Genomic DNA, 13548 nt, shown 5'->3' on the forward strand with positions numbered 1-13548 from the left:
CGTCTCATCTGTAGCCACGCCGGGCAGGACGCCACGGTGAGGGCCGCGCTCGGAGATGCGGGGCGGAGGGCGCCGGTACCCGGCCAGCACCGTGGGAGGTGACTCCGGTGGGATATGGGGCATGGAGCAGGGTCTAGGGGTACGCAGTGTCACTTTGCACCTCTAGACTTCGAAGTGCAAGCTTCCCAGCCTCATCCTATGGGAACTGGCAAGCGAAGAGGCTTCGCCCGTGGGACCGTAGCTGCTTATCCAGCTCAAGCCTTCAGGATTAACCTCTATCTCCTGATCTTGATTCTGCACCTACTGTGAACTCCAGGGATTGCTTACAGCCGGGGCAAAGCTGCCACAAGCAGAGCATCAGCCCTGTGGCAAAAGTAGCTGCTTCCAGAAGCATTTCTTTAGGGAAAGCATCCCTCTGAAATGCCACCCAGCATAACTTGGAGGGAAAACGAAGACAGTATGCTTCCCCAAGCAGAATTCCAGAGAAGTTTCTGTAGGCATGGCATGTGGTCCTCCTGAACCTGGAGATGAACAAAATCAAAAGGATCAGCCAGCTACAAGTGTCCGACTGCTGGGGAGTTAGTGCTTGGGCAAAAGGACTTCTGCTGATCGTGTTTCCTTGCCTGACTGACGTTTTAATGCCATGGAAGCTTGTGGTAAACTCACACTGAAATGTTCAGCTGATTCCCTGGAGTTCTTGCCTTCTGGTGTATGCAGGAAGGGTGGAAAACGGGGGTAAACTAACATCCACACAAAGATGTGACAAATGTGGTTGCTGCCTTGCTGTGTATTGTGAAAGAAAAACCCCAAGACAAATAGTTCCCTGATATTCCATATATAAGGGATCTTTGAGGCTTATGGACACAATGATCAGTGCACTAAGTTTAAATTTCAGACTCTGTATTAGAACCACAGGCTGGTTTGGGTCGGAAGGGACCTGGAAGATCATCCAGTTCCAACCCCCTGCTGTGGGCAGGGACACCTTTAGCTGCACTTTGTATTCTGCATTTTCCATCATTCATTTCTCTTGTTAGTACTATCAGACTTCTTCCATTTTAGCACCCTGGAACACCCCAGGCAATGGAAACTTGGATAATGCAGATACTTCATTTCTGGGATCTGAGCTGGTCCTTAAAAGTTAGTTCCATGTTCAAATCATTAAACCTTGCAAGGCTTCAGCTGCTTTTGTTTGACACCAGTTCAACTGCCTTCACACACAAGTTTGGGGCACATTAAGCTGTGCACCACAGTGGAAAAATGCCGGGATACTTCTTCTTCTTCTTTCTTATTAAACACATACGATAAAATTCCAGCTCAAGGGCTGTAGGTGGAATTAAAAGGGAGGGGGTTCACTTTGCTCCAAGATGGTTATATCCACACTGAGTTACTGCAGGAATATATATATCCAGCATGATCTAGTGAGGTGTCCCTGCCTACGGCAGGGGTTTTGAACTAGATGATTTTAAGGTCCTTTCCAACTCAAACTATTCTATGAAGCAAGGAACTCCTCGTCATTACTAAAATTAGTTTCATGAGACAGTGTGGATCCAACAGGCTCTTTAGTCAGTCTTGGGGGCAGTGACAAGAAGAAGTGGAAAAAGCATTGAATAAGAAAATCCATAAGACTTCACTAGGATCTGTACACTTTGGGACAGGTCAATTGCTTAATCTTTTGGATGTGTATTATAAAAATTAAGAAATTAGCTTATCTTTGACTATTAAATCTTACCAAAAGCACATATCATTGAAAGATTGTAAGTTAGGAGAGGGTGTGGAATGCACAGAAGGCTCTCAGTAAGAAGAATGTGAGGAATGGAAAACTGGGTATAGTTAATGCCACAATATTAGTAATACTAATTGTAACAAAACTGTGCAGAGGAGTCCTTTTATTGCTGCTTTTTGTTGTGGTGTTTTCTCACAGAGGATAGAAGAGCAGAGTTCGTTGTGGAATGAGGACTGAGGTGACTTAGAAAACAAGAGCAACAATCTTGAGGCTGGAATTTTGGGCTGAATTTGGCAAAATGTGGTTGAATTTTTGAGCCTGTAAAAACATCTGATGTGGTGTTGCCACATCATGAAATAACGTACTTGCAGGTACTTGCAGTAGATCATTTTGCAGAGAAACTGATTGCTGGTTCTTAAGGTTCATTAGTGTCATGTTTGTGTGCACAGTATTCAAACGCACTGTATGTTACATATATGCTTCAGTGTAGTTGCCCAAAGCTGAGTCCTTTTGGAGCAGAGGACAGAAATTCTGTAGCCATTTGGTCAGAGGGATTAGAGAAACAACTTCATTTGTCAACAACAGCCCTTAACAGACATTTGACAGAGTAACTCTGGGGCTGGAATGCAATGAAGCACTGATTCTAGTCTGTTCAGGATGACTACATTGGGTTGGATGAAAAATGCCATGCAAGCAGATGAACAGGTTAAACGTGTGGATGTACTAAAGCAGTTTTCCATTGTTGGAGAATCTTAAGGGAGATTTAGATTACACATTAGGAAATCTTCACTATGTGGGTGCTGAGGTGCTGGCACAGGGTGCCCAGAGAAGCTGGGGCTGCCCCATCCCTGGCAGTGTTCAAGGCCAGGTTGGACACAGGGGCTTGGAGCAACCTGCTCTAGTGGAAGGTGTCCCTGCCTGTGGCAGAGGTTGGGACTGGATGAGCTTTAAGGTCCCTTCAACCCAAACCATTCCATGACTCCTTTCCTACAGACAGAACTCTCAGCTCAGCTCAGTCTCTGTTGTGCATCAGGCCTCCAGCTGCCCCCTTCATGCTCTGTTGTCTCCTCCTCTGCTTTTCTACATCCTGCCTTTTCCGTCCCCAGCCCTGCTTAAAGGCTGTCACCCCACTGCTTTTTCATGCTTGCACCTTCTAGAGAGCAAGATGCTCTCACACACACCAGGCCTGTGCTTATGAACTGTGTCCTTGGCATTCATTTCCTTCTGAATAATTCCAAGTACTGGAGAAAGTTCTCCGGTATCACTCGGTCCTCGATGAACTGCTTCTTGTCTTAGTTAATCTGGGAGTGGAGTTCTCTACCTAGTGAAGAAGAGAAACTTTTTCTTTTAAGCAGTCAGATTTAAAGGGCAATTTTCTCTTTTGACAAATTGAACAACAAAGATTATTCAGGTGCACTGATACAAAAAGTCTTTTGGGCACCTGAAGGAGCAGGAAGATGGAAAAGTCACTAATATTGGGGTTGGGAAGAGGGAAAGAAGAAAGGCAAGAGAACCAGATCCTGCTTTAGGCATACAATGGAGCTGAATTCTATTTTGTATTCTGGAGCTTGCAAACCTGTAGTAACTGCAGTAGTGGATGTCAGACCTCTTCCATTTGCCAGCTGAAATAAGATCTCATTTAAGAGCATAGGATACACATGAGAAGTAAAATGACAACAAAAGCTTGAGGAGATAGAAAGGTCAACCAGCCCTCTCTGCTGTTGTGGTTCCTCCACAGTGAGTGTCTTGCTATGCAAACAGACTGAGGTCAGTATCAGAGAATTCATTTTTCTTACTTCTTCCTTTCCTCTTGTGCATTGCAGGATGCCTTTGTAGCATTCCATGTTGACAAGGCACTGGTGAGCAAGTACTTGAAGCCACTGCAAATTGGGGAGCTGGCACCAGATCAACCCAGTATTGAACCCACTAAAAATGTAAGTGTGTCCTTGTACATCAGATCTGAGGTAGATTAAAGGGAAATATTCTGAGGCGAGACCTTGTCCTTCTGTATCAGCACAGCTCCTGGAGCAGTGGGAGCCAGGTTCTTCACAGTTTTCTGTGCTACTGCTTAGAAACAATAAGTGAGTATTAGTTCAAATCCACATTATGTGTTGAGAGTGAGATTCCTGAAGGTGATCTTTAATGATTACAGTAACTCTACATAAATAGCAGAGCCTTGTTTTGCTCTCACGGGTATCACAGCTCTCCCTTTTCTTCTTCCCCTTGCTTTAAGAAAGAGCTGACCAAAAATTAAGTAATTCTTTCTAGCTGATAGTAAATTTTCAGCTCCCTTCTGTTGTAGGTGTCTGCAGGGGAGAGACTGCAGTAGAGTGTTTTAGCTTTGAATACAAGTGGTATTGGCATTGCTATTTTGAACAGCCTTCTTGTAGCTGTGTCAAGGTCATTCACAGAATGATCATTCACAGAAGCACTGTTGATGGCACTGAGAGAGTAACCAAGCTGGTGTATTAAAGAAAACCTTATGAGAGAGACACAGACAATAGAACAGGAACAGTCTGGGCGTACAGACATTCCCTGGGCTTTCCCCATTCCTCCTAGGTTGCCCTGACTTTTCCTTTGCATAACCCCACACTGCACACTGAAGTAAGATGTAACTCAGACGTTAGAAACACTATTCAGAGTAGTCTGGCTGTCCCAGAATGGCACAGCCACACTTCTATGTAGGTTGGAACCTCATGAACCCTCTTACCTTGGCCATGCCCTGCCTATTTCTCAATCCTATAGCTGGCCTACCCCAGGGCCTGTGTGCGCCTTGCTCCATGGAAACCCAAAGTGATTGGGAAAGCAAGCTGGCAAGCTCCTTTGTGGGTTGGGCTGTATGGAGACAGGAATTAGGCTTGGGAAGCATCTGCAGAGCTGGCAAAGACAAACATGGGCTGGTCAAGCACCTTTGCTGTATGCATTTCTCCTTCCTTGGTGCTCACCAGCCTGAGGCCAGCTGGGCTGTAAGTGCCATTTTCATACAGACATTTAACCCTGTTAATCTCAGGAAGGGTAAAGTGAAGACATACATTCATCTATTGGAACTGGTCCAGAAGAGGAGTGACTTCATCCAAAAGAGCTACCACAAGGTGGCATGCTACGTGTACGTGTAGCACAACTTCCACTAGGCACAGCTTCCATCTGAGCCCTATGCTACCTGCCAAGATGATGATGGAAGAAGCACCAAAGATACAGTCTTAGGATTCTGGGGTACAGATATTGTGCTCTGAGATGCCTGACTTTTGCTCCTCTGCTCTTTGTAGACACAGAGAAGCTGTAGGAGAGCAATGATAAAGTTTACTTAGGTGCAAGCCCAGATCCTTTGCCCTTTCTCCCCTCCATTGAAGTGGTCCTTGGCTGTCAAGGCTGCAGTGCTACACACTAGAAACAGAGAACATGTAATACTGGTGCTTCCCACAGAAAACGCTGGTGAAAGACTTCCGTGAATTGCGTGATACTGTGGAGAAAATGGGACTTCTGGAGCCAAATCAACTCTTCTTCTTCCTGCTCCTCGCTCACATCCTCCTATTAGATACTGCTGCTTGGCTCATCCTCTTCTACTTTGGGACATCCTTAATGCCCTTTGTTGTCTCTCTGGTGGTGCTGACTATTTCCCAGGTAAGCAAATAAGTCCTCAGCATGTGCACATGGACTTGCATCAACTCTCATACACATAGTACTATTGCAGTTACCTAGTCCTCCATTTCCTTACTTGACATAGTTCTTTGCTATAAGAAGCCAAACATTATATGCCATGTGTATACAGAAGATGTAAAGAAGGAATTCTGCACGTGGGGAGCTCCCATTAAACCTAGTCTGGGATTCCTTCAGGAAGATGTATGTAGGGGGAAAGCCTTAAGAGTATCAGAATTTCATAGTTCCTTTCCAATTGTGACTTTGGAGCAGTGTCTGAGAAAGAGATCTCAATATTTCAAAGCAAAGGATGGGTGTGGAACTGTCCTGGTCTTAATTCCTGTTTTTTCTCCCTCCCACTGTTTTCTTTTCCCTCTTCCAGGTCCAGGCTTCATGGTTACAACACGATTTAGGACATCTTTCAGTATTCAGGGAGACCAAGTGGAACCACTTGCTGCATAAGTTTGTGATGTGCCACTTAATTGTAAGTACCTGACCCTGGAAAGTCTCTTAGATTTGATGGCTTTCCCAGAAAAGTGTGTTCTGAAGACTCTGTGAAGGACAATGAGTTCAGCATTGGGCAAAGAAGGAGAATGGGAGGGATGTCGGCTCTGAAAGCATTGAACTCCTCACACTTTTCTCTTCACTCAAACAGGGGGCATCAGCCAAATGGTGGACGCTTCTGCACTCCCAGCACCATGCCAAACCCAACTGCTTCCAGAAAGACCCTGATATTGATATGCACCCTTTCCTGTTCACTTTGGGGAAGAAGTTATCTGTGGAGGTCAGTGTGTGTGTGCACTCATGTACCAGGAGATGGGAAGAACACCCTGGTCAACAAAAAGCTGTACCACAAAGAGCTAAAACTAAGATGTGATGACAGGTTCTGAAAACAGACTGCTTTCATCTGGGTATACTTTCTTCAGCCTTTGTAAGCAGCTCACAGTTCACATTCAGTTCCTTTAAAGATTTCTTGAACAGCTGACAAGTAGTTGTAAATAAATTAGACATGATGTACATCATATAGGATGGAAAATCCATCAGCAAAAAGGCTGTTAATGGTTATAGCACCTTAATAACCTGGTAGAACAAAGGCCACCCGGTGGCCTTTATCATCATGAAACTGGCACTTAAATGTACAGAATCAGAGAAAAAAGAAGGAGGGAAGAGGAAAAATACATATGACTATTTTTGACCAATAATATAACTTAGCCTTGAAATACCTAATATTTCACAAAATTAACTATGAATGTGGTAAGAACACAAACCCGAGGAAATTCACCAGTTAAAATTCCCTTTATCCACCATCAAAATACTTTTTTATCATAACTTGCATATCACACTACCTTGTAACGGATGAAAGGTTCTGGTATAGTTCTTACTGCATTATTCTGCTCCAACCCAGGCAATAGTGGCATCTGTGACAGCAGTTTCCTTCCTACCACTTATCGATATAGGATTTTCTTATGGGTTGTTACCTGTGTTCTGCCCTATCATAAGTATTTCTAGAACTACTTTTCAGCAACCACTTGTTTTCCCTTACTGGAGAAAAATCTGATGCTTGCTTAACAGTTTCTCTCTGAAGGAGTTTACAAAGCTGTAAGCCTTACATTAATGGAATGAGGGTTTATAGTAAAGGTATATTATGTATGTAAACTAATAGGACAGGTACAAAGAGGGTACAGTAGGAATGAGGGTTGTGGGAAGTGTGCAAGAAGAGTGCCCCTTGGAAGAAAGAATGGAAACCAGCAGGTTACCTGTTTGCTTAGTTTCCACTCTAATTTTTTTGATGTTTCTTTCCACAGCTTGGGATCAAAAAGAAAAAATACATGCCATACAATCACCAACACAAATACTTCTTCATCAGTGAGTATCTTCATTCTCCTGCAGTACCATGAGGGATACTAATGGGGCTTGTAGGTCTTACTGTAGGACTTAAGCAGAACTAAGGTGTCTGCATTAAGGAACATAATAATCTATTATTTCCATCTAATTTTTGGAGGAGTTGAAGACCCGAATGGATAAAACCCTGAGTAACCTGGTCTGACCACTGCATGGCTGCTGTGCTCTGAGATCCTGAGCTTCTTTCCAGTTGCATTATCGTATTAGCCTATGTGAGATCATGTTTCTGTGCCCCTTCTAACTTGAAACACATTGGTTTGGTTTGGGAACTCTTAACCAAATAGCCTAAGATCGTTCCAGTGTAGAAAAAGTAGTGGGATAGGCTTACCCCAGGTCATCTTAAAACTGGGGTGCTTTGCAAAGACAAATCTACACCCATTTGGATAGCGAAAATGAGAAAGACTCTTAACTTAGTAATTAAGGAAGTTACTTGGGAGAGTGAGATGAGGGCTGCAGGGACTTTTGATGTGAGCTGGATAATGTATGGCTAATAAAGTACATGGCTAATACATGGCTAACGAAAGCAACATTCACAGTTTCTCCACTGTCAGTGCCCTGATCTCCAGGCTCACCCCTGCCCTCTTCTTCCCATCTTAACAAAACTTTATTCCACTGGCAAAGCAGTACAGGACAAGGCAATGTCACCTCTTGCATCCCTCCAGGATAACCTGAAGTCTGCTGCTTAGGATGCTTGCCTGAAAAGTGCATAGTGTCACTTGAACCATAAAACCCAGCAGAAATGGGCACTTCCAAGGTGTGATTCATTCAACCTGGTTTTGCCCTTGACTTCTGAAGATGGCAGGAACTGCACTCCAGCAGTGGCTATTCTCTCAAGTCACTAGACAGATCTACCAGGGTTAGTTCAGATGTGCATACCTCAGACGTACAACTCAGAGATGCCTAGTTAAGGAAGGTGATCCTATCTCAGATCTTCCATGTTCTCCACAGTGGCTCTGAAAGATGTGGTATGACATTGGAACTCAGTAGTACTCAAATTTATATAGTATTCTGTGAGGTTTAGGACTCAAATTTATATAATAGTCTGTGAGTTTTGTATGGTTTTAAATACAAGTGAGATGTCCACTTTGAAGGTTGAGTTTGCATTTGAGTCCTCACAACCTAAAAATCCATGGGAGGCAAGGGATTGATTTTGTATGTATTCCTATTGTTCCTCTGCTTTGACCAACAAATGGGGAGCCAAATAACCTTTGGGAAGCCACTTCTCAAAATACTCCTCTGTGGCTGTCCATCAGTTAAAAGCCTAAAATGACATCTCAGGTTTGTAACCACTATCAGGTTAATGGGCAGACCTAGAAATGTTCAGAGATACTAACACAGCATTCTAGCCAGTATCAGTCAGTTGCTCTCTTGCAAAGCAGTTTACTGTGATACTCAAAAAGGTTATTAATTTTCTGGGGTCTTGTCCTCCTTATTTCTCAGGATTCTAAACACTCCTTTTTGTTTTCACTCTTCTGAAAGAAGCAGTGGTCATAGCTCTCCATGAGGAAACAGAAGGCAGTGTATTGAGAGGTGACATGAGCAGTAGCAGGCTGTCCTGCTGAAGAGCAGGAACTGTCCTCAATCAAGCTTCCGAGAGCTTCTTGTCTTACCTTCGTTTACCTCTTGAGGTCAGCAGGCTCCCAGATTGCTCACTGATGCTCTGCAGTGACGCCTACTGATCTCATCCAGAAAATCCTACAGCCCTAAAAATTCTTGGGATATTCTCCATATTGAGTAACCATTGAAGGATCCTTTGCTTCCAGCTTATCTGTCATTCAGTCCATTACGTTACCAATGACACGAATTCTCCCTTACAGCTCTGCCTCCACTCCTGTTTCCCACCTACTTCCACTACCACACGTTTTATATCGCGTACACAAAAAGGTACTGGGCGGTGAGTATTGCTGCTGTGCAACCAAGAAGGGGTCAGCTGTGTGCCATTCAGTGAAGCCCAACAGGGCAGTCAGTTTTGTGCAGGGTTTTCAGTGGCTCTGTGTACTTTTTGCTACAACCATTATGTTCCCAGCTCAAATACAGAGTCCTGAAAACACAGGCTGTTTTGGTTTTCACTGCTTTGCCTCATTTGCAGAACTATGGAGTGTACTGTCCCCTTTGGTTTGGGAAGCAAAATGAAAGGTCCATAGTGGTCAGGAACAGGAGGATGTGGATTTGTAGGAACTGTTGTCCTTGATTTGTTAGCAGTATCCATATACTTGCCATTACTTCCTATGCAGGCAGCCAGAATTAGTGCTTTGTTCTTCCTTCTCTTGTGTTATGCATGCAGGAGGACAGCAAATTCCAGCCACAATGAGATCACTGTTGGTCTATCACTTAACTCACTGTGGATTCCTGGGCAATGAATTGAGACAAGTCTTCGAATCATGTTCCTGAATGCATAGTCATTTGCTAATATATCCATCTACTTACTAGGTGTAAATCCTCACATTCATCTCTATTATAGCAAGCTGTGAAAAAGTACTATCAGCTTGCGTTACATTGGATTGCTCTGGTTACAGTTTTACTCATTCAATTCAGCAAAAATCTATAAAAGCTGAATGTAGGTTGTTCTCTTGTGCATATAACATGAAGCTTAGAGAAGTTTTCAGCAAATAGAATTTATAATTATTTTCTTGTTGCCTCTGGTTTTGGTAGGACTTGGCCTGGATGCTGACCTTCTACATAAGGTTCTTTTTTATTTATGGATCGTTATTAGAAATAAAGAGTCTCGTGGCATATTATTTTATATTCAGGTAATATGTTTTTAGAAGGTTCTTCAGCCTTCCTCTACATATTATTTCCATCTGTGCCTGCCTTTCTCTGCCTTATCTTTCCACTTTCTCCTCTACCATCTTATTTTCTGCTTAGTTCTTTAATTCCGAGTCTTCTGCTCAATTGCCAGTTCAAGTTTTATGTCACCTCATTGGCTCTGGAGCAAAGAGACTTCACTGAGTGCTGACCAAACTGAGAAATGCCTTAAGTAATTTAGTGCTTTGGGTGTTGGGTCTGCTGCTGGTTAGAGAAAAAGATCATTTAACAGGAACAGCTTAGTCTGGGCTTGCAAGTTCTCAGGCAGCATTGGCTTGAATGAGTACTGTGTTCTCCACTTGGATCATTTTACTGATTCTGATCAGGCTGCTCCTTGGCTACAGATAAAATAAGATGAATACCAGGCTCCATCAGTTTTATAACGAAACATTAAATAATCATGAGTTTCATAAGGAAGTATGAAACTTCCAGGTTTTGGAAGTTCTTCCAGGTGCTGAATTAGCAAGGCTGATGTTCAGCCGTGTGTTTGTAAGTCTGGCTATGCTGCTATTTCAGTGGCTCGTCTTTGACTTGGTTACCTGTTACTGAATTCTGGCCTCTTGTCTGATTGCACAGGATGATGGAGAGCAGCTGGTTTGTCTGGGTTTCACAGATGAACCATATCCCTATGGATATTTACTATGACAAGAATTTGGACTGGATGTCTACTCAGGTAAAACATTTTCCATTCTTAAGAGTTGTGACCATACAGGTACAAATTCCAACCATAAGACAAGCAAGTCCTACTGCATTAAGAGTGAAAACCTGTCGGGAAGTTCGAAGTGAAGGTTAATAGGATAATGGCATTCAGCTATGGTAATTGATATCCTCCTTTAGGAGGATAGCAATGAAATGGTCATGGGCTATCTAAAAATCAAAGCTAGGTCCCAGCTCTATTAAGGTGTCCCTGCCCATGGCAGAGGGAATGGAACTAGATGATCTTTAAGGTCCCTTCCATCCCAAACCATTCTGTGATCCATTTCCTAAATATACCCACCTCCTCACTTATTGCATCATTCTGCCTTGGACCTTTTCCACTTACATGGTGATGGAAGTTTGTGTCCTGCTCTTGCTGAGCAATTCACACTAGTAGAATGCCAGTATGGTGTCCTCTCTCTGCAGAGGGACTTACTGGAGTTCATCACAACAGTCTGATCACACAGAAGTACTCTGCCATCTCTGCTTTTTCTGCAGACATAGGTTTGAGAAGACCCAGGAGGAACTTTTGACCATGCACATGCACTCACAGGAGCACTGAGCCAACTCCTAGTTTTACCATGATCCATGTTAGCCAGTCTATCTACATCTGCTGGTTCACAAAGCTGAAGGAGGATTATGAGCCCTGGCTTGGGGTAGTTCAGCTTAGGTTAAAAGAAAACAACAGAATAGAGTAGCACAGCGTACTGTGCTCTTTAGACAAATGAGAAAGGCTGCAGTCACCAATCTGTGCTGACCCTGCTTTCCCTTCTGTTTCCCTAGCTCCAGGCCACATGCAATGTTGAGCAGTCCCTGTTCAATGACTGGTTTACTGGGCATCTGAACTTCCAGATTGAACATCAGTGAGTACACACCCCAAGAGAGGCTTTTATTCCCTATTTAAAAAAAAATAATTTATTCTCTTTTTTTCTCTTCCCTACTCTTTTTTGCTCTGAATTCTACAAATAGTTGTGGAGTACCAATGAGTTTGTCTTTTAATAGACTGAAAACCCTAAGCAGAATCATAATGCAATTGAAAACCTTCACTAGACCCACAGGAAGGTGAGAATGCCTAGTGAAAACTGAACATGGGCAGGGACCTATGAAGTCTTACAGGCAGCAACGGGGTCTATCCAGACACTAGTAATGCTTACAAGTAGTAGCTTGTAAGCATTAGTGAAAGTGTACATGTTAAGGCACCCCAATTATCATCTGACACTATAGTTTAAGCCTACCTGTACTAGCTACTTACACTATTACCCTAGAGACTGAGATATGCAGCTGAAGGATGGGCTCATCTGCTTTTCTGTGCTGTGGAGATGGTTACTTCTGGAGAAAAGAGAGTGGGGAAGGAATTTCTTCCTGTTTATGGTGTCACTTAATCTGAAGAAATGTTGCTTCAGAGATGCTAGAGACAAATTTGGATAATAACAGAGAGGGGAAGCAGGAAAGTCTTATGAGTTATTTGTGCTGAAAGCACACCAAGGAGGAAGAAGAACCAGAAGCAGCTAAGACCCTACTCAGTCTGGGAAGTAGTAAAGAATGGGAACATGTAAAAGATAGTGTTTCTTATGGAGCACTAGAAGAGAATTTGTCTGTCTCCTGTTCACAGCCTGTTCCCCACAATGCCAAGACACAACTACTGGAAGGTGGCTCCTCTGGTGAAGTCCTTGTGTGCCAAACATGGCATTGAGTACCAATGCAAGCCGTTGCTCACAGCTTTTGCAGACATTGTGCAGTAAGTACAACACAGTGGCCAAAAAATTGCAGAAGGGTGTAGGGGAGACTTGAATACTAAGAACAAGAGTTGGCTTGTTCTTCTCTTACAAATCAATGCACAGACCCACATTTCAATTCTCCCCACCACCATTTTCCTAAGTAAACCTCCATAATGTGGCTTCTTGTGCTTTCTCTTTCTCTCTCACAGCTCCCTGAAGAGCTCAGGAGAGCTCTGGCTTGATGCCTATCTACACAAATAAGGTACTATTCACAGCCTGCCACATCTTTGCATTCCCAGCAAGCTGGGGGCCAGGGACCACAAGGGAGTTTATGGCAGAAGAAAGTGGATAAGAACTGAAGGATATGATTCCAATAGATATGAAGTTACTTGAATTTTACTTCTGGTCTTGCCTGGTGTTTTGGTTCAGATGTGTTAAGAGTGCCTTTTAGATGGCTCTGGGTGATGCCTGGACAAACCCAAAGCACTGACAAAGCCATGGTGCACATCAGAGGGCACTCATAGACCACTGCAAGTCAGTTAGTTCTAGGGTTAGCATTGAGATAAGGATTAGAGTAACAGCTAAATTCAGAGTAAGGTTTCAGAGTTAGTGTGAGGCATTGGCTTAGCCAGAACCCAGGTCCAAACCAAGACACACATTGACCAAGGCTCCCCCACAGAAGTGGCCAGGAAAGTATAAAATCTCAGCTTACCCAAAGAGCTTTTGAAGCAGATCCAACAGCAGCTGAACTGCTGAGGCTTTTGTGCTTCCTGATGTGATACAGGGAACATCCACACTGTGATGGAGGCGGAAGGATGAGCTGGGGAACTTATTCATTGGGTTTTTTGCTCATAGGTGTATGAGTTATGGCTTATAAGTTATGAAATCTTATGACCTGAGTGGTGAATAAGTGGAATCACATGGTAGAGCAGTCTAGGCAACAGGAGATTGAGCTCCTCTTTGCCATGGGCTTTTGTCATATTTCTTAATGAGCTCATGAAATACAGTTTAAATCACAGAGTAAATTGTCCTGTAACTTTGACAGATCCAAACGGACTGTGACAGTCA

The 13548-nt window shown here is 43.4% G+C and overlaps 1 protein-coding gene across 1 annotated transcript; it reads left to right on the top strand.

Moving 5' to 3' along the window:
- Positions 1-3: 3 nt before the first annotated feature.
- On the top strand, positions 4-12741 carry LOC104399813 (fatty acid desaturase 1-like; the record flags this gene model as incomplete). The annotated part of the gene is made up of 12 exons (XM_010011997.1): positions 4-36; positions 3547-3657; positions 5147-5344; positions 5742-5843; positions 6015-6143; positions 7165-7225; positions 9079-9155; positions 9914-10011; positions 10643-10739; positions 11546-11625; positions 12375-12500; positions 12690-12741. Coding segments are annotated over 12 exons (1164 nt in total), but the record flags the coding sequence as incomplete, so codon positions are not given.
- Between the last annotated feature and the right edge of the window lie 807 nt (positions 12742-13548).

This window comes from Nestor notabilis, unplaced genomic scaffold, assembly GCF_000696875.1.
Source record: "Nestor notabilis isolate BGI_N333 unplaced genomic scaffold, ASM69687v1 scaffold6303, whole genome shotgun sequence".
In the NCBI taxonomy this organism is placed as follows: Eukaryota; Metazoa; Chordata; class Aves; order Psittaciformes; family Psittacidae; genus Nestor; species Nestor notabilis.